Source organism: Atractosteus spatula, chromosome 9, assembly GCF_055471065.1.
Source record: "Atractosteus spatula isolate fAtrSpa1 chromosome 9, fAtrSpa1.hap1, whole genome shotgun sequence".
Lineage (NCBI taxonomy): Eukaryota > Metazoa > Chordata > Actinopteri > Semionotiformes > Lepisosteidae > Atractosteus > Atractosteus spatula.
This window is the reverse complement of record NC_142714.1, coordinates 51,759,681-51,783,839: the sequence shown is the minus strand read 5'-3', so window position 1 is coordinate 51,783,839 and position 24,159 is coordinate 51,759,681. Positions and strand designations below refer to the sequence as shown.

General features: G+C 49.4%; 4 protein-coding genes and 1 non-coding gene across 7 annotated transcripts; 3 read left to right on the top strand and 2 right to left on the bottom strand.

Moving 5' to 3' along the window:
* Positions 1-694: 694 nt before the first annotated feature.
* On the bottom strand, positions 695-2,835 carry ndufa1 (NADH:ubiquinone oxidoreductase subunit A1). Its single transcript, XM_088924749.1, has 3 exons — positions 2,596-2,835; positions 1,284-1,373; positions 695-801 (listed from the first exon to the last, which is right to left on the bottom strand). Exons 1-3 carry the CDS (start codon positions 2,695-2,697, stop codon positions 781-783), a joined length of 213 nt encoding a protein of 70 aa, XP_088780875.1. The 5' UTR covers positions 2,698-2,835; the 3' UTR covers positions 695-780.
* A 1,485-nt stretch (positions 2,836-4,320) lies between these two features.
* Positions 4,321-12,427, top strand: upf3b (UPF3B regulator of nonsense mediated mRNA decay). Its single transcript, XM_088925570.1, has 10 exons — positions 4,321-4,564; positions 6,664-6,770; positions 7,766-7,872; positions 7,988-8,086; positions 8,313-8,423; positions 8,599-8,642; positions 8,729-8,917; positions 9,706-9,869; positions 10,060-10,336; positions 11,264-12,427. Exons 1-10 carry the CDS (start codon positions 4,451-4,453, stop codon positions 11,381-11,383), a joined length of 1,332 nt encoding a protein of 443 aa, XP_088781696.1. The 5' UTR covers positions 4,321-4,450; the 3' UTR covers positions 11,384-12,427.
* A 595-nt stretch (positions 12,428-13,022) lies between these two features.
* Positions 13,023-15,529, top strand: rpl39 (ribosomal protein L39). The gene is made up of 3 exons (XM_088924745.1): positions 13,023-13,123; positions 13,923-14,026; positions 15,323-15,529. The coding sequence occupies exons 1-3, from the start codon at positions 13,121-13,123 to the stop codon at positions 15,369-15,371; spliced, it is 156 nt and encodes a 51-aa protein (XP_088780871.1). The 5' UTR covers positions 13,023-13,120; the 3' UTR covers positions 15,372-15,529.
* Positions 14,221-14,356, top strand: LOC148828840 (small nucleolar RNA SNORA69). The gene has a single exon (XR_016091721.1). It is a non-coding gene; the product is annotated as a small nucleolar RNA SNORA69 (small nucleolar RNA).
* A 2,609-nt stretch (positions 15,530-18,138) lies between the features above and the next one.
* Positions 18,139-20,788, bottom strand: sowahd (sosondowah ankyrin repeat domain family d). 3 transcript variants are annotated; one of them, XM_088925241.1, is made up of 3 exons: positions 20,593-20,772; positions 20,186-20,230; positions 18,139-19,993 (listed from the first exon to the last, which is right to left on the bottom strand). In XM_088925241.1, the coding sequence occupies exon 3, from the start codon at positions 19,877-19,879 to the stop codon at positions 18,782-18,784; it is 1,098 nt and encodes a 365-aa protein (XP_088781367.1). In that variant the 5' UTR covers positions 19,880-19,993; positions 20,186-20,230; positions 20,593-20,772; the 3' UTR covers positions 18,139-18,781. The 3 variants fall into 3 exon arrangements, with proteins under 3 accessions (XP_088781367.1, XP_088781368.1, XP_088781366.1); XM_088925242.1 differs by lacking the exon at positions 20,186-20,230 and having other exon boundaries at positions 20,593-20,788; XM_088925240.1 differs by having other exon boundaries at positions 20,186-20,772.
* Between the last annotated feature and the right edge of the window lie 3,371 nt (positions 20,789-24,159).

Here is a 24,159-nt window from a genome sequence, read left to right as displayed (position 1 = left end):
GAAGCATTATGAAGCTGTTCGTGTGTGTGTGAAGTGGAGATGTAAATGTCTAATACTACAAAGAAATAAAGGCATTTTCATTGACCTTTGGTACATTTGGGAACACATCAGTGGTTAATACATCTTCACTTTTTCCTATATAATAATCATTGAAGAGAAACTGAATCCATATAACCTCAAGATACTAAAATTTCAGAGAACGCCAGACAAGACCTGTACAGTACATGCCACATTTCTTAACTGATTACACTAAATTTGAACAAAAAAAGGAATTAGAACACCAGTTATGACTGGGCTCTCGACCGTGTCTCCATGACTGCACAGGGACCTGCACGAAAGACCATGATATAATTCGACATTCCAGCCTGCCACGGCCTTTTATCTTTTGTCACATGGCCGTCTCTTCAGTGGCTTCTGGGAGAGTGGGCACTGATGATGTCACCGCCAGCATGCAGGTACCTGTGATGTCACGGAAGCCGCAGTTTAACAAAAAGCTGAGAAGATCCCGTTGGACTAATAAATGGGCAGCTCTCTGCCCATTGTGAACTATCCTTCAGGGTACCCTGGTCACAGCTGGCTAGTGACACTCCTCAAGCTTGATCAAAACCCTGTGGACGAATTCCTGTATTAAAAACAACCCCACTGATCCAGAATGGAGAAGCATGTGTAAGAACCCTCTCCCAGAGATCAGATGTGTGATCAATAGAATTTTATTAATGTACAATAGGTCCAGAAAATCAAACATCCGATTTGCAGTTTGTGTTGCAGAGCTCGGAGCCTTCAGTGAATGTTTTCTAAACCCTGTCGGGAGAAAAGGAAATTCATTTCAGCAGATGCCAGTCACAAAGTTCAAGACAGGCTACACTCAAATAGTTCGCTTCTGCAATTAAGTAAATCATTTTATACTAAATCCATGTTTTAGTATAAGCTACATGTGCCTCTTTTTCTTAAGCTCTTTTACAAAATGAGTTTGTGATTGTGCCTTTACATTTTTAAAACTTTGAAATAGTTATAGTATAAGGTAATTCTCTGACAACATCGACATCTACACTTTGCATGTCAGTATGTTTCTGGATGGTTTGTGCATTCACTAAATACATAACAGCATTTAGTTGTGTTTTTCCCCCCACAAAAGTGTTTTTCCAAGAAACCTAACACAGCCAGGCTTACTCCCTGCAGCATGTTCTTTAATAAGTGCACCACCCAACATCCAACTTCAGTGGTGAGTTATTTTTTTCTTCAAAGGGAATTTTGTACCCTACAAATGAATTAAAATCCCTCACCTTGGATTTGTGATACACACCCACACCTGACACGCGCTTGTCCCTCTCCATCAGGTACCACTGGTAGGGGTACCGGGCAGTTCGCTTTTCCTGCGAGCAGAACAGGGGGACACTTGAGTGTCGACTGGGGAAACATGTTGGCAAGCAGCGCCTGCTGAACCCACTCTGATCACACGATACAGTCCTGGGTGACATTTTCTGCTCCAGTTTTTCCCCCTCCAGACTACTTCCAAGGGCCCCCGGTGGCTGCTGGTTTTCCTCTTAACCGAGTTCACAGCTACCCCAGTGAATCCTTATTCAACTCTTGCTTACAAACAGAACAATTCAAGGGTGTGAAGGGCACGTCTGGGCAGGTCAAAGCCAACCTGGACAGACGCTACGGGCCAAGGACAAAGGGGACACCCCAGGTGTGATGTTCTAGGAGTGTCTAAGCTCTGCAGTGGATCACTTGATTATTGGCCATATACAATTTCTTGCATTAGAAATTTGTCTTTTGTGTGACAAAAGCTTGGGGTCAGAGTGCAGGGTCAGCCATTTATACAGCACCCCTGGAGCAGTTGGGGTTAAGGACCTTGCTCAGGGGCCCAATGGAGTAGGATTCCTCTGCCGGCTGTGGGAACTGAACCGGCAGCCTTCCAGCCACAGGCGCAGATCCTGAGGCACAGAGCCAGCGCACCGCCCCTGGATGGCACTCTGACTGCACAGAGCTACACTCCTCAAGCCCTGGGACCCGACCCATCGCCCTTCTCATTCGGACAAGACAACATTCCAGCAGGACAGGGGACTCCAGCTGCTCATGTAACAGCTGCTCTCCTGCGAGATGCGACTGACAGCCACGCTGGGGGGCGCACTCCCTGGACACTGTCAATTCAGCACGAGACCAGGGGACAGGCATGTTTGCCCAGGTTCTATGAGAGAAATGAGACAGAATTCCCTGGCGCAAAGCTTGTGCCACAGACGGCTCCACACAGCCCTGAACCGTGACTTTCACAGGAGACCCCACACTGCAGACCAGCCCCGATGTGGTAAATGCTAATCAACACGATGACTACCAGTGCACCTGCTACAACAAAGACCGCAATTTTCATAACCTGAGGGTTTGGCACCGTTAGACATTTCTTTAGATGACCAGTATACACCTCAACCTGAAATTCAGATTAGAAATGTTATTTAGAATGCAAACGCTTTATTACCAACAACAACTCTTCACGCACATCTTCAATGTAACAGAATGCAGCATTGGAGAAGCGCTGATACCTGTAGATTTGCCATAACCCAAACGCACTGCAAAAGCCAGACAGATCGATCTCACCTTTCCGCCGTTCGTCCACTTGTGAATCTGAGCCGTCGCCATCCCAGGAACCATCAGACAAGCGGTCATGATGGCAAAGCCGGGCAAAATTTCGTACCACATAATGACTTGCTTGATGAGATATCAGAGCTTTCGCGTTATTTCATGAAGAAAACGCTATTTAATAACCTCACTCTCGCTCCGCCGTCCTCCAGGGGGTCACTGCAAAACACTTCCGACAAACTCCATCACTTCCGGAAGAAGAAACGACGGTCAAAGTAAAAAAAGGGGCACCGAGCGACGAGTAGCGCCGCCTGCTGGTTAGGAGTTTGGCTGCAATGTGTCGCAATGTGTTTAAAAGTACTGCTGCTCTTCCAGCTGCTCAATTAATTTCTAAAATGTTACAGTTGTTAATACTCGGCCGTTTTTTGTGTGTGTATTTGTTGGTTGTAGCAAATAACATGTTTTTATAGAAGCTTTTTTAAGATGTTTTTTTTTTCCCTAGCTAATACACAAATGACACTAAAATGTGACAATGGATACTCCTCTCTAGATATGCTATGAGGTTCCCGGTCGGACAAAACCACGACCTGTTGGTCTGAACTGCAAGCAGCATAAACATGAAGGAAATTGAATAAACGAGTTTTGTTGGCACGGCACGTTACAGGGGAACTGCCAAAGCATTTGTGCGAAACAGAAGGTTAGTACTAATATTAGCACTGGGGACAAATTAAGATACAGTTCAGTGTAATAACGCAGAGTTGATCTTTGATTATAGTTCATATTGTGTAATACAAGCCTGCAGCTCTCTCGCTCCCTGCTTTGGGAATTAGGGAATAATTTTTGGGAATAATATTTGGGAATAAGTTTTTCTTCTAAGCGAGCTCGCAGGCTTGCGTGTCTTTCCACTTGTAGTGGGTGTGTGCCGAGTGTCACCCACTGCCCCTCGGGCTGTGACAGGTCTGATTGCCCGTGCTCTCCCAGCAGGATGGAGATTGTGTTTTCATCCCAGAGGAGGAGTATGACGTGTATTTTAGGGCTCTCGATTACGGGGAAGCAGTTTTGTGTTTATAACACGGGTGAGCAGAAAAAAATATTCTCTCTGTCGACCTGCCTCTCAGCTGACGAGTGAGCACAAAGCTTGTCATTGCTGACAGTCCAGGGTTTTTTTTTTCTTTCTTTAATGTGGATATGCGACTTCTGAAAAAATATTCTACAGGGTTATAATCTTTTATATTCCGGGCAGGTAACAGTACGGTTTTTTTTTATTTCATTGCTACTAGGTCCACTAGGTGTGGTTTTATTCTGTATTGTTGCTGCCGGGATTGTCCTTGTGGATGTACTGTAGAGGTCTCTGATGCGAACCTAGTCTCGAATATACACGAGAATCGGATGAATCAGATCATGTTTCTGAATTGCGCGTTGCTTTTCGCTTCAGTGCACTTTATGCACGTATCGAATAACAGTCATGCATATGCAGCGCTTGGTCTTTTCGTTGCAGCTCCCGGACTAAGTCAGGTATCCCCCCCGATTAAACATCTCCAGGAGCCAGCCCAGCTACAGCTCCGTGTTTCAGGCGGGAGTATTCAAAACCCCTTCAGCAGGGGAGGGGGTGAGGGGGGGCGGTTCCTAGATATCGCGAGATCCTGGCATCGCCGGAGTTTTCCCGCAGACGAAGGCCCTTCTGATATCGCGATACTCTGTGACGGTCGGCGATTACCAGCCAATCAGGGCGAAGTCTCGCTTGTTGCCACAAGGAAAAAAAAAGAGAAGAAATCCCAAAACACAAAGTTGAGAGGATCGCCGACCGCAGGGGTAGGGGGGTGTACGGCCGGCCCACCTGTTTCGCGACTGAAAACCGGGGTTGCTGCCCGTCATGAAGGAGGACAAGGAGAACGCCCGGCCGAAGGAGAGGAAAGCGGAGCTGAGGTGCGAGGAGCCCGAGAAGGCGGAGAAGCCGAGCAGGGAGAAGAAGGAGATGATGACAAAGGTAGGACCCGGTCGCGGTGGGCAGGGCAGGGAGGCCTCAGCGCCGTGTGGTGGGGCTGGGCTGCACATCGCGGGCTGTCCGGGGGCCGGAAAAATAAACACATCACCGTCCGCCCTGCCGAGCCGAGCCGAGCTGCGCGGCGCAAAAGCGGTCAAGTTTGAGCCGCCGCCCGGGGACTCGAGAGTGGCCGAAAGTTAGGTCGCCGGAGCCCAGCGGCGGTTCGAGTGACTCCGACATGCCCCCTGTCTGGGTGTTTCATGCCTGTCTCTCTCTCTCTCTTGCTCTCTCTCGCCCGCTGCCGTGTGCTTGTTCGCGCTGGGAGCGGCGGGTGTCCCGAGCGGCAGAAGCGCCACTTTCTCCAGTTAACTTTTTTTTAAAAAAAATAAAATAAATAAATAAATAAAGGTGAATCGTGATAAGTCTCGGATCTTGGACGTCGCGGAGTCCCCATGTGTCACCGGCGGGTGTTGACTCTGCCCGCACCCAGGGTTGTGACAGGCGGGGTGTCATTCCTGGCCCTGGGAGATCAACAGATAAACACGTGTTAAATGTGTCCTGATTCTTTTAGATCCGCTGGTTAAGCAGCCTAGTCCTGGAAGACAGCTGTCAGGTTGTTCGTGTTGTCACTGCAAAGAAGATCTCTTGTGCACCTTTATTGATCAAGAGACCTCTTCAGGTGGCAGATGTGGCCATGTGTTGGGAAACATTGAGGCTGAGTGGTAGATGGCTGGGTGCACTGTACACCGTGATTTTAAAAGTCCTCCTCGTGTTTGAGTAAAATGAGCTGTGTTCTCTGTAATAAACATTTGTAAACTTTTTTTTAACAAAATCAAAAATATCTGCACATTTAGTGACGGATTCAGAGGGGATTAGTCTAAGCCAGAAAGGGGAGACTTATACACACTGGGGTACGCAAAACCCGCTTTTACACCTGAAAAGTCAGAAAGGCAGCTGTGTGGCATGGTGGCCAGGTTTCTTGACTGGTTGTGTTCTGTATTAATAGTTGCAGATGTCTGTTGCTTTAGATAAAGGTGTCGCACACAAATTATTTGGAAAGAAATAAAAGGCTGACGTTCATCATTGTAATCATTTCTCCTGAAGTTTAAAAATGTAAGTTTAAAAAAAACTTTGCACAAGCTCTCCTGATTCAGTTAGGGTGAAAGGAAGGTTCTGGCCACAAGGTTGAATGGCCTCTTGTTAGTTACAGGGAGGAGTGTAACCCTGCAGATAAACAGGGCTGTGTGGTGAAGTCGGGACAGTAGGCTTGTGTGCGCCAGGGCCCGGCCGCCCCTCTGCTTCCTAGGACCTCTCCCCGCTCCTGCTCCGTCAGAGCTAGACTCAAGACCCTCTTCTTTAGAAGGGCCTGTGTTTCACTGGCTCTGTGTGCTCTTGTGTCCCTACTGAATTCCACACCCCCTTCTGCTGTCTCCTCTCGTTGTGCACTTTCAATGCGTATACTTTGTGTATTTTTTGTTTTATCGTTGTTTTGAAAAGTGCTTTGAGAAGCCCTTTTAAAGGCGCTGGATGAGACGAAAGGTCAAGAAGAGGCGTATTCCATGCTGAAAAGAGAAGAAAAGCAACACAACGTTTCGGCTGTGGGGCCTTCTTCAGGGGTGGAAGAAGGAGCACCCGGAGAAGGCTCCACAGCCGAAACACTGTGTTGCTTTTCTGCATGGAGTGAACCTCTACTTGTTCATTTGCAGCCTGTGCATGCTGACGCAGCTACCCACTGTACTTAAAAGTAGGGAGGTGGCACCGGGCAGTGCGGTGGCTCTGTGGCTCAGGATCTGTGCCTGTGGCTGGAAGGTTGTCGGTTCAAATCCCGTGGCCGGCAGAGGAATCCTACTGTGTTGGGCCCCTGAGCAAGGCCCTTAACCCCAACTGCTCCAGGGGCGCCGTATAAATGGCTGACCCTGCACTCTGACCCCCAGCTTCTCTCCCTGTCTGTGTGTCTCATGGAGAGCAAGCTGGGGTATGGGAAAAGACAAATTCCCTATACAAGAAATTGCATATGGCCAATAAAGTGATCTTATCTTGAAATAGAAGATTATTGTTATGGGATCATATAGACGATTATGTTGTTGTTCTTGTTGTTACAGATCGTCCTTCGCCGCCTCCCTCCCAGCCTGACCAAGGAGCAGCTGGAGGAGCAGCTGCAGCCCCTGCCGGAGGTGGATTACCTGGAGTTCTTCGCCAACGACACCAGGTAGCGCAGCCGGACCCCGCGGGAGAGCCGCGCGGCGCCTGGAGACTCGCACACCGCTGTTGGGTTTGTTCCTGGCCGGCAAGCAGCTACACAGCTGAGCCCCTACTCCACAGACAGGGTTAATTCAAACTGTTTGACTGCTGTCACATGTTAAAGATGTTGGGGCCCTCCCTGTGGACTGTTATTATTTAATAAATAATCAGCGAGGGGAAAAAACTCAGCCATTGCTGCCTCAAGGAGCTGGGGCCCGTGGCTCAATTTCAGATTTGGGGCGCTGTCTGTGTGCAGCTTGCATGTTCCCCCTTAGTTTGTGTCGGTTTCCTCATGCATGGTCCAAAAGACGGGCTGGTAGGTGAATTGGCTTTTTGGGAAAATTGGTGTGTCTGTGTGTGTCCCACAGTGGACTGGCGTCCTGTCCAGGGTGGATCCAGCCTTGCGTCTGTTGCTCGCTGGGATAGGTGGACAGAAAATGGATGGCTGGAAAAACTTGTAAATGTTTCAGTCAGGCATCTTGTTAGTGAACTCATTCAGCTGGGCTGACGTGGACCGCAGCAGGTGTCTGGCTGTCTGTCCCAGGACTGGGAACCCTGGCGCTCACAGCGCTGCATGACCAGGCCAGGAGCAAGAGGCACAGCACCTCTGCTGACTCCTGGAGCAAGTCTTGGCTGCGGCAGAGCCCGCTGACATTGGAGAATCGTGGTGCAACTCTACACAATGCTGCTAATTTAAGAACTCTTCTCCATGAATTGTTTCCACATATGCACTTGGGTTTGTGTCCATGTGTTGTGACTGAGGACTGTGCTGACTCGCGCCATGGCCACACAGGAGGTCAGTAAATCGGAGTCTGAATGTGCAGCTGAGAAATGAAGACTTCGGGTCTGATGGATGTAAAGACGCTGCCTTGGACGGCTTTGTATAAAATGAACTGTAATGTATTGATGCAGTGTTGTTTATCTGTTAACCTGTGTGTAAAATAATTCTTTTGTTCCGTGCAGTTTGTTTCCCCACCTTTTCTCAAGAGCCTACATCAATTTCAAGAACCAAGAAGACATTATGCTTTTCAGGGACCGGTTTGATGGTTATGTTTTCATTGATAACAAAGGTACAGCCTCTTCCTAGTTTGATAACGTTCTACATTGGTCTTTTTTTTTAAAAAAAAAGTCAAACAACTAACAAGCATTGGGGTTGTAACATTGTGATTTTTTTCTGGGAAAAAGGTCAGGAGTACCCAGCAATTGTTGAGTTTGCACCTTTTCAGAAGATCGCCAAAAAGAAATCTAAGAAAAAGGACGCTAAGGCTGGTACAATTGAAGAAGGTAAAGATTTCAAAAGCTTGACTTAACATTAGAGCCTTACAGTGTTTCTTTAAGTGATGGCCTTGTTTAGAAGGTGTTTTGATTCATATATAATGCACTGCAGTTTGGAAATCCCTGGGCTGTTATTAAACTGCAACAACTCTAAATATTATTAGAATGACCTTATAGTGTTCATTAAACCATAATGCATTAACTTCTTAAGCTTTTTCCTTTGTGGCTTTCAAAGATTCGGACTACAGGAAGTTCTTGGAGCATTACAACGGAGATGAGGAAAAGCTGACATCTACACCGGAGACGCTGCTGGAAGAAATAGAGGCCAAGACGAAAGAGTTAGTAGGTGTGTAAGTCAGAAATGAGTTTGTGTGAAGTTTATTGTTAAAGTATCTTCTTTTTTTCTTCCCCAGTTTTTCTAACCAGCGCACAGGAGTAAAAATGAGCCCAGAACGATTGATTCGTCGAGAAGCGGATGGGATATTTGATTCTTTTTCACCGTTTTGTTTTTATTCCTCCAGCTAAGAAGACGACTCCGCTCTTGGATTTCCTGAAAAACAAGCAGGTAAAGTGGGCCCTGTGGCTCCGAGCGCTTCGTTCCGCGCGGCGCCATTTCGGCCTTGGTTAACGCCCGGCTTTGGCTCCCGGCAGAGAATGAGGGAGGAGAAGAGGGAGGAGAGGAGGAGGAGGGAGCTGGAGCGCAAGCGCCTGCGTGACGAAGAGCGGCGGAAGTGGAGGGAGGAGGACAGGAGGAAGCGCAAGGAGGTTGAGAGGCACAAGAAGGGGGACAAGAGCTACGACAAGGAGCGGGAGAAGTCCAAGGAGGAGCCGAAGATCAAGGTAGCGGAAGAATCGCTGCCGTTTGCTCTCCCGGCCGGTCGCGAAGCTGCAGCTGAAACCATTCCCTGCGGCTTCCTGGTGTAATTACTGGGAGCTGTCTGCTGGATGTTTTCTGTTCAGTTTATTTTTATATAGCGCCTTTCACAACAAGGTTGCCCCCAAGGCGCTTAACGGTGCAAGTGACCATACAGGTTGTGAATACAGAACAGGAAAGACCAGAAGACAACGGAGGAGAGGAACCAAAAACTCCTCTGTAAGGAGAAACAAAACCTCTAGGGGTCCAAGGTCAACTGGCTGCCCAACCTCCTTAGGCATGCTAACATTATACAATTAAAAAAAGTAATAAATGAATGTGGGTATTAATCCATCCATCATGTCTTCTGTATGTCAGTACTCCATACAGATCTCTGTAGGCCAGCAAAATCCTCCTAAACGATAGCTGTATCCACGATGTCTCTCTTGGATCCATGGCAGTGATGCAGCATCCAACTCAGATGGTGCCCACCCCGGGCACCATCCGGACATGTGGGGAGGAGAGTAGGATAGTCGGGTCAGAACAGATGTATCTACCTGGTGGGCCCACACAGAGACACACAATGGCATGTACAGCAGCACCAGCAGCCATGGCTGTAGCAGGCTATGATGTAAGGTGTGAGTAGGCTAGGCTGAAGAAAAAGGTTTTCAGTCTGGATTTGAATATGTTGGTGTAAAGCGTTGTTACCTCGGCATCGAGAACATGCTGCGCTACGAGATGTGTTGTCACCCCTCCCCACCCCCACTCTTCCCAGCTCTTGAGGAAGCCGGAAAAGGGGGATGATGCAGACCTGGAGAAGCCAAAGGAGAAGGTGAAGAAATCGGAAAAGGAGAAGATAAAGGAGGACCGGTCGTCTTTGCCTGGGGGTGACCTTAAAAAACGCCCCAACGTCGGGATGCACGAGGACAGAGGGAGAAAGTGAGTGCGTAGGGTGTGGAAGTGGTTTCCTGGTACCGTTCAGTCCTGCGGGTTTTTTGGGTTGAAATATTCCTTTATTTCAACTCCCTTTAATGCACATATTTAGAGCGCGCACACATGGTGGAATAAAATGCGATCTGCTGTGTGCCGGGCACCGCTGTCAGCGTCTTCTCCCTGTCCGCTGCCGCAGGTCGGAGGAGGACGGCCGCAGGGACTACCGGGAGCGGGACCTGGACAGGGAGCGGGAGCGGGAGCGCAGGCAGCGGGAGAAGGAGCGCCTGCGGCGGCAGGACGAGGAGCGCCGCCGGAGGAGGGACCGGCAGGAGGCGGAGCCGGGGTACCGGCGGTGGGAGGAGGAGGGCAGGAGGGAGAAGGACCACGCCTGGGAGAAGAGGAGGGCCGAGAGCGCGGCCGCCCGAGAGGACAAGAAGGACGAGCCCGCAAAGAGAGACCGGCTGCGCAACAAGGTGCGTGGGCCGCTGCTCGCAGACCCCCCGCTGTGCCCGCGTTCTGCATTCGCGGGGACTTTCCTTCTCGTCTCGGTCGACTACTAAATCTGTGAAAGAGAAAAGAGCTTCCTGGAACGTTGGTGGTTTGTCTCCCACTAAAGGGGTCGGGGCCATCGTGTAAGGATATATGAACTTGCCCAGATAATATTTATAATTATATAATTATTAATTGCTTACATTTATATAGCGCTTTTCTGGACACTCCACTCAAAGCGCTTTACAGGTAATGGGGATCCCCTCCACCACCACCAGTGTGCAGCCCCACCTGGATGATGCGACGGCAGCCATAGTGCACCAGTACACTCGCCACACACCAGCTCTCAGTGGGGAGGAGAGCAGAGTGATGAAGCCAGTTCAGAGAGGGGGGTTATTAGGAGGCCATGATTGGTAAGGGCCAATGGGAAATTTGACCAGGACGCCGGGGTTACACCCCTACTCTTTTCGAGAAACACCCTGGGGTTTTTAATGACCACAGAGAGTCAGGACCTCGGTTTTACATCTCATCTGAAGGACGGCGCCTGTTTACAGTATAGTGTCCCCGTCACTATACTGGGGCATTAGGACCCACATGGACCGCAGGGTGAGCGCCCCCTGCTGGCCCCACTAACACCTCTTCCAGCAGCAACCTCAGTTTTTCCCAGGAGTCTCCCATCCAGGTACTGACCAGGCTCACACCTGCTGGGCTTCAGTGGGCTGCCAGTGGTGAGTTGCAGAGTGATATGGCTGCTCATTTACTCAAGGCCTATTTAATTCCTTGCTCCGATTACTCGTTAACGGGCTGGTTGTTCTGGAAAGCCCGGAGTGGTTATTCCTAGTCCGGTTAGGAGCTGTGTAGTCCCAGGTGTCTGGAAGCGGCAGGTAGTTATGTGCGTCTCTGTTCGGCAGGACCGGCCAGCGATCCAGCTGTACCAGCCTGGTGCCAGGAGCCGCACCCGCGTGGCCACCACCGGAGACGCGCCGGCCGGGACCGACGCCAGGACCGCCCAGGAGAAGGGGGAAGAGTGAGGGCCTGACCGCGCAGGGGGCGGAGGGGCAGTGCAGCCCGCGGCCCGGCCTCAGCAGATCCGCTCCTCTCCTCCCATCGCCGGGGGACGGCGGGGCAGCGTTGCTTTTCAGTCCGGTTGCCTTCTAGTGCCTGAATGAGACGCTTTAGTTTTGTTTGAGGGAAGAGGGGGGAAAAAAAAAGAAAGAGGGGGGGGCGCGTGGCTCCCCGAGTGTTACACGAGCTCAGCCAGGGCACAGTACGAAAAGCCAAAGCACGCAGGACCAAGCGAACCTGAAGTGACCTTACAGAGGCACAGAGCCCTACATGCTGCCCCGTGCAGCAGCAGCAGCAGCACGCGGCTCTCACGCTGTGTTCAGAAGGCTTGCACCCTTTAATAGTTTGCAGCTGTCGCATACATACCTGAAACCAGAGAATATCAACATACTGCCTAGAACATCCTACTTTCTTACCGGGACTTGTGTTCTTAATTCATTCTTTGCAGAACAGCATCTGGTGTTCATTGGATTGTGGTTGTGTTTTTTTTTTTCCCGTAGCCTAGATAATTGTCTCAGAGTAATGTTGTTTGTTGTTCATCATTTCTAAAACCTGCGCTGAACAATTCTGCCGTTCAGTTCACTTGTTATATTTTGGTTCCAAATAAATCTTCTTAAGATGGCCTAATGTATTTCCTCCCATTTTCAGTTTTTACACCGAGATTCGTTTAGCCAGAGCTGCTGTGAAAACGCACTTTGTGTTCAGCCAGCACCCAGTTGCTCTTCAAGGCGACTGTGGGCAATACAGCTTCTATCTCCTAGTGGCCTTCCACATTTCTGCATGTGAGGCGTGTTCATCCCCTGAATGTGATCATCTCCCTCAATAAAGCTGTTCTGTGGAGATCAACGGTGTTTAAGCTCATTGTTTCCCCATCGTCTAACGTCTTTTAAAATATTGAGTGCACTCACTTCCCTTTCTGATATGTGCTATTTTTATTTTTTAATGCGCTTGTCGGGACTTTTTTAAAGAGATGAACAAGAAACATCAAATAAAAGTAATTTAATTGTTGATGTCTTCTTTGTTGCTTACCTTTTCCAAGGTTTTTATCATAAATATTTTTTTGTTGTGGTTTGAGTGTGGTAAATCAATTCATTATTATGATGTAAATCGTAGTTCTGCAAATCTAATTGAGGTGGAACGTAGCATTTTTATAAATGTTAAATTGCTTTATTAATACGCTGCACTGCAAACTATATACCTCACTAGTCTGTATTGTGAAAGTGACATCTGCCTCACGATGCTGGTGATAGGTGCTTGTTAAATGTATTTTTTTAAATCAGTGTAATATGATGTTTAAATTACAGGGACTGATTTTTTTATGGCAACTCTAAAACACGTGTAAATTAATCCAAAAGGCAAACTCATACATTCTAACCATTGGACACGAGTACAAAAAGCTAGTTTTATTCTTAATTGCATAGGTGTGGGCTGTATTTTTAGGGTGAAGTTACACATTCTTTGTGTAGATCACTGTGGGGTCTTTAGTGCTGTAAAAAGTTATAGAAGTATAATTATCGTCCATTATCCTACGTAAGGTGAGTTATTACGCAAGTACTCCGATTGAAGGCATTTCTCGGAGCCACTGGGGGGCGCTCTAAGTTGAAAGCCACCCCTCCTCCAAGCAGCAGACGTAAACTTTGACCTTTCCCAGCGTTCTCTCTCTCTGACAACCGCCATTGTGGTGATAGGATTGTGAATTCACAATGGTAAGGAAAAATCTTTAAACATCCTACTTAATAGCAAAGTAAAGACTGCAATCGGTAGCTCAGACACGAAATGTACTTGCTAACGTTTCCGATAGCCTGGATATTGAGGTGTAGGCAGGCCAGCAAGACCCTGATGGAGGATTCTGGACGGACGGTTCCTCTCCGTTTTGGAAGTGATAGCCGCTGTGTAAACGTGACATTTATAGCATGTATTTGTGTTCACCGTTAATGCGCGATCTCACTGCGTAAGGAGAGTAATTACTGTTACTAGAGTAAAAAACTTTTTTTCGGGAAACGGTGGCGAGCCCAGCTAGCCCCAGCAGAAGCATCGGGGTGGTGTACCGTGATGGGCGCTGTGTAAGGCGAAGTTTACAGGTTGTTGCCGAGAGTGTGAACGGACTGGTGCTCTCCCTCTCAAGAATTAAAACTGCGGTTATTTCCACGTTGAACTCTCATAGTGGATCCAGCAGGTAGAGCTCCTGAGACGTGGCTGCGATACTTCCGATCTGTCTGCATCGTGACCCAATGTGTGTTTTTGTAGAGATGTGATTAGAATCTTAAAAGAGAAAATTCGTGAACATTATGAAGCCTGACACAAAGTTGGCTTGGGAGCCCCGTTGAGTTTGAAAGGACTTCGGGGAAATTGCTTCGTGGGAGATTGGGGTGGCACCACGCTGTGCGTGGAGTGGGGATTCAGTTTCTGGGAAGGGGTCACTTGCCCGGTGCTTTCTGCGGTGGGGTGAGCGGAGGGGTTGCCTGACATAATCGTAACGTCCGCCGCCGGTCGTCTCTTTCACAGTCATCCCACAAGACCTTCAGGATCAAGCGCTTCCTCGCCAAGAAGCAGAAGCAGAACAGGCCGATCCCGCAGTGGATCCGCATGAAGACCGGCAACAAGATCAGGTGAGCCGGAGGGGTCGCTGTGAGCAGAAAGAGCGTCTCCTGGTCGCTGACCGAGAGTTTGAAGCCGTCAGATAGATAATTGAAGGTACCAGGGCTTGAAGATAAATGTGTGCCAGCCAGGCTGTTATTATTGATGTCAGCAGACGTGCTCTTAATTCCCACATTTCATTTGTGTCCACCTGGTTGAGGTTTCTACAGCAGGGTGCAATTACAGTGCTTCATTCTGTGGGAGTACTGCCATTAACCTGCTGAGAGCGAAGTCCTGCCGCAGTCGTCTTCAGCGCCGGCACTCTGGTTGCCGGCGGTGAGTGTTCTGTAGCAGGTACACAGTGACACTTCAGGGAGAAGGAAATCCGACTTCTTTCATAGAGCGCGTGTGTACTGTTTGTCTGCACAGTGCATCACTTTTGTGTCGTAAAAGGTGATGTTTAAAATTGTTGCTTACATGTTGGTCAGAGTTGGGGGGGGGGGATTCTCTTGTGTATTATCTTAATAATGTAACTCAACAGCTTGGGGGTATGTTGGACAGGTGATATAATTCATCCCTCCTCCCAGCCTAGCGAGGTTTTATCATTAAAGAGTAATTGGTGTACTCCTTAAATTGACATTTTGCACCTTAACTGGGTTTTGATGGGATACAGGATATTTTTTAATTACTAACCTTAATTATTTATACACCTTTGATCTGTTGGCTGTCTCATTACACCACAGGTGAAAGCATGTAAAAAAGACAGGTAAATATGAATGTCTGTGTACTCTGGGATTAGTGACCAGCACTGCCTGTAAACTCTGCCTTGAGGGGCTGAAGAGGGAAAGCTCTGGCTGTAAAAAGCAGCTCTCCATGGCTGTAGTTACATCAGTTTCCCTTCGGGATCAATAAAGTCTTATCTATCTAGTCAGCAGACGTTTGGTGATTTTGACAAGGCAATGAATGTGGCCAACATCCAAGTTAAAAGAATTTTGCATGACACAGACTAAACCAAGGAGATTTGGAACACTGCAGGGTTTGATGTGCCGATCCAGGGCAGGGCTGGGAGGCCACTGAGGCATTTCCTGGTTGAGTTCTCAGTTTCTATTGGCAAATTGCAAGGAATGATTGCAAGATGTCTGTACTGGCACAACCTAGACCTGTCACTCCAGGTGCTCAGTAAAACCATGTGCCATCACTACCGTGGTCATATCTCAAGCACCCGAGAGAGAGAGAGACATTTCCTGACACTAGCGAGCTTAAGACAACTGCTGATCTGTTTGAACCAAGAAGAGAGAAGAGCTGAGGATTGAAGTCATGTTTTGTAGGTACAACTCCAAGAGGAGACACTGGAGGAGGACCAAGCTGGGCCTGTAAGCCAGCGGTTGAGCTCGAAGCCCTGCACCCTGCCGGCAGTCCTGCTGGATGGAGGTCGGGAGAGAAGCCACGTCACCAGGAACAGCAGTCGCTCTCTTTTGTACAGATTCTGCCCATGTCCATGTGTGCGCAATAAAAACCAGCACTCGGTGAAGAAATAAGTGTCCGTTGTGTTTTGTGGCTCAAGGATGGGTCATTTGCAGAAGCAGCGTGTTGACTGAAGAACTGGGCCTATAGAACTGCTCTGTCTGTAACCCATGTACACTGGTCAGATCCTGGTTTCTCTGTGCACTTAAAAGCTGTGGTCTTTCTAAAGTGCTGCACGTACCACAAATTAGGATGTTGGGAAAGGACATTATGCTTTTAACGGTTGCAGTGAATTACATTAATGTACGATTTAACAGTTTGGGTTTCTTTGCTAAAACATTCTTGATGCAGTGTTGGTTGAGCCTGTGCATTGTTTTTCTGTAGTGCTTTTGTTTGTTTGCAAACCCCAACAACGGTGACCTTCACAACACATCTGTATTAATATCCAGATCCGTTTTGGTAGGACCTGAGGATACTGGACAGATGTGAAACTTTTGATTTTAATATTTAATGAGATGAAATGAAGTATTCAAATCAGGCACAGGGGGAGGTCTGCTGTGACATATGTGAAGCAACTTGTGTGGACCTGAGACAGTAGTGACTGTGGTGCCTGTTGCTGGGCAGCTGCCTCGTAGCTCTTGGGTCCTGGTTTTTTTCTAGATGGGTGCCTGCTGTGTGGAGTTTGCGTGTTCCCGTGTTTGTGTAGGTTTCCTACAGATGATACGTTTCCTGCCAAGTTCAACAGGCTGCCTGTGCTGCTCTGTCTCTGAAGAGTTACTGGTGTCCCGGGGCAGGATCCCGCTGGGACCCAGGGGTTTCCAGGACGAGCTCGGGACAAGGGGGGCAGTGGCTCTGTGGCTCGGGATCTGCGCCTGTGGCTGGAAGGTTGCCGTTTCAAATCCCACAGCCGGTAGAGGAATCCTACTCCGTTGGGCCCCTGAGCAAGGCCCTTAACCCCAACTGTTCCAGGGGCGCTGTATAAATGGCTGACCCTGCGCTCTGACCCCCAGCTTCTCTCCCTGTCTGTGTCTCATGGAGAGCAAGCTGGGGTATGGGAAAAGATGAATTCGTAATGCAAGAAATTATATATGGCTAATAAAGCACTTACTCATTTTCTGATGAAGGCTTCTGACTGGTATTGTGTCAGATACTGTTAGTCGGAGCTTAGTCAAGTGTTTATCTTATGGAGATATGGTAATGTCTGTACAGAACCCACATGATCTCATGACCCAGGTCTAGTGATCACCGTATTTGCTCTCCAGACACGCTCTGATGTAGCTGTGTTATTCCAAGAGTCCCGACCGCATCTTTTCATCTGAAGGACATTCATTTTAAATCGACAAAACAGTAATCACTTCTGGATTCGTCCCGATGAGGAAATTTCACTAGTTACAGTTTCTCCACCGTGGTTTTTCCCCACTGTTTGAAGTATTTGTATAACTGTTCGCTTAGTTATGTTAGGTTTATGTCAACATATACTATATGTTTTTCACGCTACTTCAAATCGACGTTTCCCATCTTATATGTAGTTTTATGTTTGTGCTGCCTGCTTGTTACTTTGCACTCGAGTAAATTTCATCTCCCAGGTTGCGCTATTTCAGGTCTTTCCTATCGTTTGTTGTACTGGTAGAATACTAGCTTTTAATTGTGTGTGAAGGGGGGTGGAATGATTCCAGTTTCTTGCCGTTTTCTGTCTGTGTCATGATTGTGTGCTCCACACTGCACGTCTGGTACCTCCTGTATTTGGGCGGAGCGGTGGCACAGTGGCTGAAAGGTTGCCGGTTCAAATCTCTCTCCCTGTCTGTGTGTGTGTCTCATGGAGAACATGTTGGGGTCTGCGGAAAGACAAATTCCCAATGCAAGAATTGTATACGGCCAATAAAGTGGTCTTGTTTGTGATCGGATCTCCAGAACCCCGCAGCCCAGACAGTCCGCGAGAGGGAGCGCGAGTCCGGGACGTAGCGCCGCGCTCTGGACGAGCCGTCCTGCACAGCGCGGGAGACAAGCGCGCTCTCATTGGAAAGCAAACACGGCCGACTGGCCTCGCCCGCAGACAGGCTGCTGAGCTGGCCCGAGTGGGAATAGACCGATCCAGCCAAATCGCTGCTTCGGGCTCTTTCGTAGATGTGTATTGAGCGGAAGGAGACGGTGGACGCCTCGGACATGCTTTGTGTAACCTGTTTCTATTGGCTGTTCGTCTGATCATTTTGAGCATTTCACTACGTCATTTTATTAACTAAATAATGCGAAATGCAACAGCGAACTAATTTTTTTTTTTAAATCGTAAGCGGGCGTTTTGTCAATAGTCGATGACACTGACCAAATATCTTGGGCTTCAGTTTTTCCTGTCTAGCCTTGAGCAGTGCGACAGTTTCGGTGGCATGTCGAGGAGTTTTGTGAGCCATGGACTGACGTTGCGCCATTGCTGCAACAAATAAGAAATCGGCTTCCTCATTTCGTATTTCTGGCCTTTCGTAATTCGGAATCGGCTCAAAACTGCACAGCTCAAAGCAGTTGGGTGGTTGGGGTTTAAATATTTCCTGTTCCCCTTTCATAACGACAGAGTGCGATGCGTGCAGTGGCAAGTCGAGATACATAAAACAATCCGAAAAGTTTCTGCTCCTTCGTTTTTTTCTGCTGAGAACTATGTATGAATATTTATTTCCAAATTAATTGTGGCTTATTTGAAAGAATCCTTATGTTTATTTAGATAAACAAATGAACTAGTCTTAACTAGGATACAATTGTCCATACATGTTCTGAGCCAGCTACTCAATTTAAAATAGTTTTCTGAGAGAACAAACTCGCAGTTTGCCCTGGCTGTCTCTAAAATAGAGACAGTACCGTGAAAGCACTTTCTTTAAAATACGTTCCACACCTGGGGTTCAGAAATATTAAAGGGTTTTATATACAAAAGTATATTTGGTGTTACAGTAAAGTGCACCAGGTTATCCAAAAAATGAGAGAAATAAATGCTGACAGAGGAAAATAAAATCCCGGTCTGATTAATGATCAACGCATTCAGGAAGCAGCCATGTGCTTATTGATCCCTTCACACGAAACACTGCGATCAGAACATTCTGATCTCCTGCGTCACCGATGATCGACTGTCCTCGCCGTTTCTCTAACGCGCCGACCAGCGTGCAGCGTTCAGGAACACAACCGGTCTTTTATCCGATGTGGCGCTGGGCCGGCGCGCAGATCCCACTGGAAAAACTTCAGACGCACCTGGAGGACTGGTTCGGGCCACGGAAATGAAAACCAGGCTTCAAACACAACTCAAAAGCCCCTTCTCGTCCTGTTCACGCGGGGGGGGGGCCCGCTCATTGCGCCGTTCCCAGCGGTTCCCTGCTGCTTCTGCTGACAAACGACAGCAGGGGGCTCAGCATCCTCTTGAACGACGCGAACCCACCGAGCTGGCCCTTACGGCCCGGGGCCTCCGGCTCGGCCCGGCCCAGTGCGCCGGCGCTGTTGTTGTTCGTGTTCGGGGGCCCAAGAGCCCAGCCCTGCTCGTCCACGGCCCCCAGCAGCTCCCTCATCTCCGCGGGCGCGTCCCCCCTTAGGTACTGCCAGGCTCTCCGGCCGCCGTGGTCCATGGCGTCCACGCTGGCGCTGTAGGCGCCCACCAGGATCTTGACCACCATGTTCCGCCCGTGCATGGCAGCCACGTGGAGCGGGGTGAGCCCCCCGCTGGCTCTCACGTCAATGTTCACCGGCAGCCCCCGGCTTTCCGCGTACCTCATCACCTTTATCAGCGCCTCGTCTTTGCCGTGCTTTGCTAGCCAGTGCATGACAGTGAACCCGGAGACAAAATCCTTTCTGGTCAGCAGGGTTGGGTCCTCCGAGAGGAACTCCACGATGGTGTCGTAATTCCCGTCCACGACCGACAGCATCCAGGCGTGCTCCACCGGATCCAGGGCCCAGAAAGTCCTGGTCAGGTTACCGTCCTCGGTGCTGGGCTGGGCGGCCTCATCCCCGCAGTCCCCGGCAGCGCTGGAGCTCTGCGACGAGACCAGTATGCTGCCCAGGCCGTTGTGCAGACCGTTGTGCAGGAGCAGCTCCTTTAAGTATTTCTTCCTCATGGCCGGGGTGAGGGACGCGCACGGGGCGCCGTCGGTCTCGCTCACCTCCGGCTGCCTCTGCAGCTTCGCCCTGCGCGCGGAGGCGTACCCGCAGGCTCTCGCGCTCAGCCGGGGCGCGCGCTCCTCCCGGCTCCCGGTGCCTCCGGCCGCCCGCCAGGCGGCTCTGGGAATCTGGGACACCCCCTCCCCGGCACCCGCGGCGGCGCATCTAGACCCTTCCTCCTCCTCCTCCTCCTCCTCCTGCACCGGCGGCGAAGCTGCAGCTGCCTGATACGCATCTAAATGAGCGCCCGGGCTGATCGTCTCAGGCGGTTCGGAGACGCCGGCGCTGTCGCACATTGCTGAGGAATTTCTCCTGCTCTTCCTCGATCAAGTGCTCTTCTGACGGATAAGAGGGTTTTAAATTCCAGACATCGAAGTTCTCATCCCCGGCGCGAGTATTTGCCAGGGCCCCTTAGGGAAATGAACAACAGTGAGAAAAACAGCTCCCAGGGCGACTTTCTGAAATTATTTTTCCTGTTGTACTCGTCCTGAACCCAGATTCCAAACAAAGTGAAACCGAGAGAGCAAAGTTTGCGGTGGCTGTCGCTTTCGTCAATGTGCGCCAGTCCATAACACCTATCCGTACATTTATATCAGACTCACCTGGTGTGCTGTGCTCGTCCCCACTGCCCTCTCCGAATGTGTGATCTTAAAAGACACAGAGAGCGCCACCCATTTAACTGTTCCTCTTTCTCGGGTATCTCGTGTTTCCGCTGCTGGTCTTAAGATAAACTACCAAATTTGCAAGAGGAAAAACAAAGCACAAGAAGAGTTCGTTGCGCTCCGTGGGCTTGAGACGTGTGATGTTTAAAGGCGCTACGCCCTTACCCAAACCCACGGAAATGCATTGAGGTTTCTGGTTTGTGCCTCAGTAGAAACCGATTTGTCGGCACGACCCTTTTCCTTGCTGACATATGGGGTAAAACTACGCACCTATTCGGTTTTCATTCTGCAGGTTACTGAGCGGTTCTTATATTCTTTAAAGTAGTTCAACATCTGTAACAATGTACCTTTCCTCGTCACCTGTGCGCGTTTATCTCCTTGGAAGATCTTTACGCAAACCCGCAGTTCGGTTGCCCGGGCGGTATTCTCCCAACTTTTATCGCTGAAAATCCTCAAATGCCAGATCCTTCAAGGAAATAGCCTGGTTTAAGACTCTCCATTCCGCGGAAGCTTAGAATACTCTCAAACCGAAATCGCTTCTCCTCTTTCAAGAAGGTCAGGTCTCACCCCTCACTCTCCGCCCCCCCCCCCCGCTTTCACCCCCCCCGCTGCTAACAAAGTTCAGATTTAATCCTGCGCCACTACTGAACCAGCAGTATTCAAGCCGCGACACACGTCACGGTTTTATCAGTATTCCCCCGCCACGATCACTTTTAATATGTTACTCATGAAGAAAGATGAAGTATACTCTCGGTGTGTTTTCGTTTTCGATAGGTATGGATACCTCTAGCAGTCCTAAGGGAGCAGAGAGTCCGCACACCACAAACCTGCCCTGAACAGTGAAGCTTTTCGAAGCGAAAGTAAGAGAACAGCACGTCGTAGCTCTGTTTGCACTCGACAGTCAGTTTGTTTACGTAATATTCTAAAACAAGATTACAAGCAACGGGGCAACACTGGCATGCTGGAAACCTACGTAATATTGCAGAATAAATAATTCCTCTTGGAGTGCCTGTGAACACATTCTCTTGCTGCAGTGTTTCAAAAGTTGCACCTTGAGACCAATCGCGTTTGAATCGCATGGAAGTTTCTAAAACGATGCAATTAGCGTCATAGCTGTTACACGCGTGGTCTTCAGTGTGCTAAACATGTAAAAGATCTTTCCCAAGTCTTGCCAAGCCTGAGGAAGCCGAATTCCTTTTAAACCGCAGGGAAAGGCAGTGACGTTGCTTTTCTCCTTTTTAACCCCCGTCGGAGTAATCTCAGGATCATTGTCCCACCAGGAAAATAATGGTAATTATGCTGGGGGAGCGATTTTTTTCAGTGCCTTTGACTGGGGCGGCCCGGAAATATTTAAATTTAAATGAGATCGAGGTAAAGAGGAGGCGTTCGCTCGCCATGGCCATCCGCCTGTCGACGCTATGGCTAAATTTTTTAAAAGGCATTCCCGTCTTTGCCACGGACTCTGGGGCACCTTCAGGATGGCACGGCGTTGCTGGGGTTGCAGGCGTGAGTGCGGCCTCCATTGGACCTCTTTGGCTTTCTGGGTGTGAGCCCGGAGTGAGTACATTCACTCCCGCGGTCTCTGCCAGCTCGGGGGTGGGCGGCTGGTCCTGGAAAGCGCGCCGGGAACAGTTATCCGCAGTTCTGTGTTATCGGTGAAACAAGCACTCAGGCCCTCAGCACGGCTGCCTTACTGGAAGTCCCGGTAGCTCGTGCAAGAGGCGGTGCTGTGCTGTGCCGTGTGCGCTCGAAACGGCGCAGCGCGGTTCGGTGTCACTCTTCACTGCTGTGTGCTGCGTGTCTTCTCTGAGGGGGTTATTATCAAGACTGGGAGAGCGGGTTCCTACACATTTGTCGACACCAAGACCTGGTATCAGATTTCAAAGATATCCTCCAACTTTTCCTAATTCACTTATGCTTGTTAACAGGTGAAATCGTTAAAAAAAATGGGGGGAAAAAGTTGTAGTTTTTTAGGACTACGTATGCGCTTATCCTAAATACTCTGTCTTTACTAAAATGATTAATCGCTAAGGAACACAGGAAAGTACAAAAATAGATCCGTAAATGTCTTGTGTAAATATTTGAAAATACTGCACACCCTGTTGTTCATATACACACTCTTCTTGTCTCCTGTATGAAGGTGCCGCCGGCCAATGAGGTTGAGTTACCAAGTGCAGGTGAGAGGCAGGAAAGGTTTGATCGCGCAAACTGAAAACGCGACACGGGCAGGTGGGCGAGGTGGGCAGCGCCAGGCAGCCCTGCAGGCCGCGCAGTCTCGACGTGCGCCCAAGTCCACAGCAGATCTCGGCGTGTTCACTTTGCTCGAATCTCTAGCTGCGGGACGGTGCGGTCAATTATTCGGATAGGAAGGCGTTTCCCCATTAGGGGGTACGTAAATAATGGGAAGTGTGCCGTGCGGCCTCGAGACACGCAGAGCTCTCAGGGCGGCAGGATTCTCTAGCGTGGATCAAAACACGAGAAACCCCTCCGGCGCTTCCTTCTCTAGTCCACTGATAAGCTTCCTGAGAACTTGAGAATGATCGCATTTCCTGCTGATTTACACTCTGATTCTTGGCATCTCACAGACGTCAGTATCCCAGGTCCTGTCTGTATCTGTCCCCCTAGGCGCTTGCTGAATAGAGCTCATCCACAGGCGGAGGCGGTGATGTCAGACACCTGGTTTGTTTCTCTTAATTCTGGTTTATTAATATATCGGCGAGACGTGTTAATGATTCGCACACACGCGCTGTATATTGGGCTAGAACATAAACGCTATGACACAAGAGCATAACAAGACGGTCATTCGGGTCACACTACTGCAGCAGCCCGTTGGGGTTTTACTAGATAATGTATCCGAGGGTCTCATCCAGCCTTTCCTTGAAAGGAGCTCCACTCTCCCACAACCCTTCTGGTAAAGCAACGTTTTCTTCAGCAAGTTGAGGATGAACACGTTGGAAATAACAAGATTCAACAGGGGTATTTCTGAAATGTAAGGCTGTGCAGAACAAAAACGTCCAGACCAGCAGGCAGGGGTCACCGGTGTCTGTTATGGACGCCAGCTTTACTGCTGATGAAGAGCCCAGGGGGCACAACGGCAGCAGACACGGGGGTCCCCCGGTCCAGGACTGGGAACCGCTGCAACAGAGAAGGATTTGGACGGCACGCACGTCAGAACCTCGGGAAGAAGCCAGAACCCGCCCCGGTGCTGCTGAAGTCGTTCTTGATTGATTGCAGAGAGCCGAAACGGAGTTGGGTGGGATTTCTGATATGTACTCTAATGATTAACGTACATACTAAAATACACGTATGACGGAAAATAGAACAACGGAAGGTTCCTATCCCCAGCAACAGCTCGCCTTCCCGAAGGCCCAGAAGACCGTTTCCTGCTCTCCCAGCAGAGCTGCCCCTCAGGCGAGGCGGTCTGGGACGGTCCGGCGACGCACGCGTGTTGTCTGCGCAATACTGTAATCTAGGTCAGGCGGAGGGGTCCGGTGGCGTAGAAATAAATGGCCGAAAACTCATTATCCACAACATGCTCAAAACAAATACAGAGAAACTATTTAATACAGAGAAACTTCATGGGAACAGGAACTCCTGAATTTGTACACACGTTTCTCCGCTGGTGTAAAGGTCTGTTTGAACGCCCGTTGTGCTGTGTTATTTACATACGCGAACAAATGATGTCAAAAATCCTAATGGCAGCCGAGCTGCCGAACAGTTACACGCAAGGCGGTGTTCATGAGGCAAGGCAGCGCTAACACGCACTTTTCTCTCACCCGCCTGGGACGAAAAGGCGTGAATTTTTAAACTTCAGGGCCTGTTCCCCCCTCATCACAGCAGAACGAACCATTTGGGGGGGGGGGGGACGCAGGGAGGACAGCGGATTAAAATCTCATCGATGAAAAGGGGATGAT

What these genes read in the sequence shown, in the direction of transcription:
- ndufa1 (XM_088924749.1), bottom strand. Translation starts at nt 2,697, where the DNA reads ATGTGGTACGAAATTTTGCCCGGCTTTGCCATCATGACCGCTTGTCTG. An exon ending in AGTGGACGAACGGCGGAAAG is followed by an intron (nt 1,374 to 2,595) that starts GTGAGATCGATC and finishes TTCTGCTCGCAG; the next exon opens with GAAAAGCGAACTGCCCGGTA. An exon ending in GTGTGTATCACAAATCCAAG is followed by an intron (nt 802 to 1,283) that starts GTGAGGGATTTT and finishes TTCTCCCGACAG; the next exon opens with GGTTTAGAAAACATTCACTG.
- upf3b (XM_088925570.1), top strand. Translation starts at nt 4,451, where the DNA reads ATGAAGGAGGACAAGGAGAACGCCCGGCCGAAGGAGAGGAAAGCGGAG. An exon ending in ATTTCCTGAAAAACAAGCAG is followed by an intron (nt 8,643 to 8,728) that starts GTAAAGTGGGCC and finishes GGCTCCCGGCAG; the next exon opens with AGAATGAGGGAGGAGAAGAG. An exon ending in CACGAGGACAGAGGGAGAAA is followed by an intron (nt 9,870 to 10,059) that starts GTGAGTGCGTAG and finishes CCGCTGCCGCAG; the next exon opens with GTCGGAGGAGGACGGCCGCA.
- rpl39 (XM_088924745.1), top strand. An exon ending in AAGACCGGCAACAAGATCAG is followed by an intron (nt 14,027 to 15,322) that starts GTGAGCCGGAGG and finishes CATGTTTTGTAG; the next exon opens with GTACAACTCCAAGAGGAGAC.
- sowahd (XM_088925242.1), bottom strand. Translation starts at nt 19,879, where the DNA reads ATGTGCGACAGCGCCGGCGTCTCCGAACCGCCTGAGACGATCAGCCCG.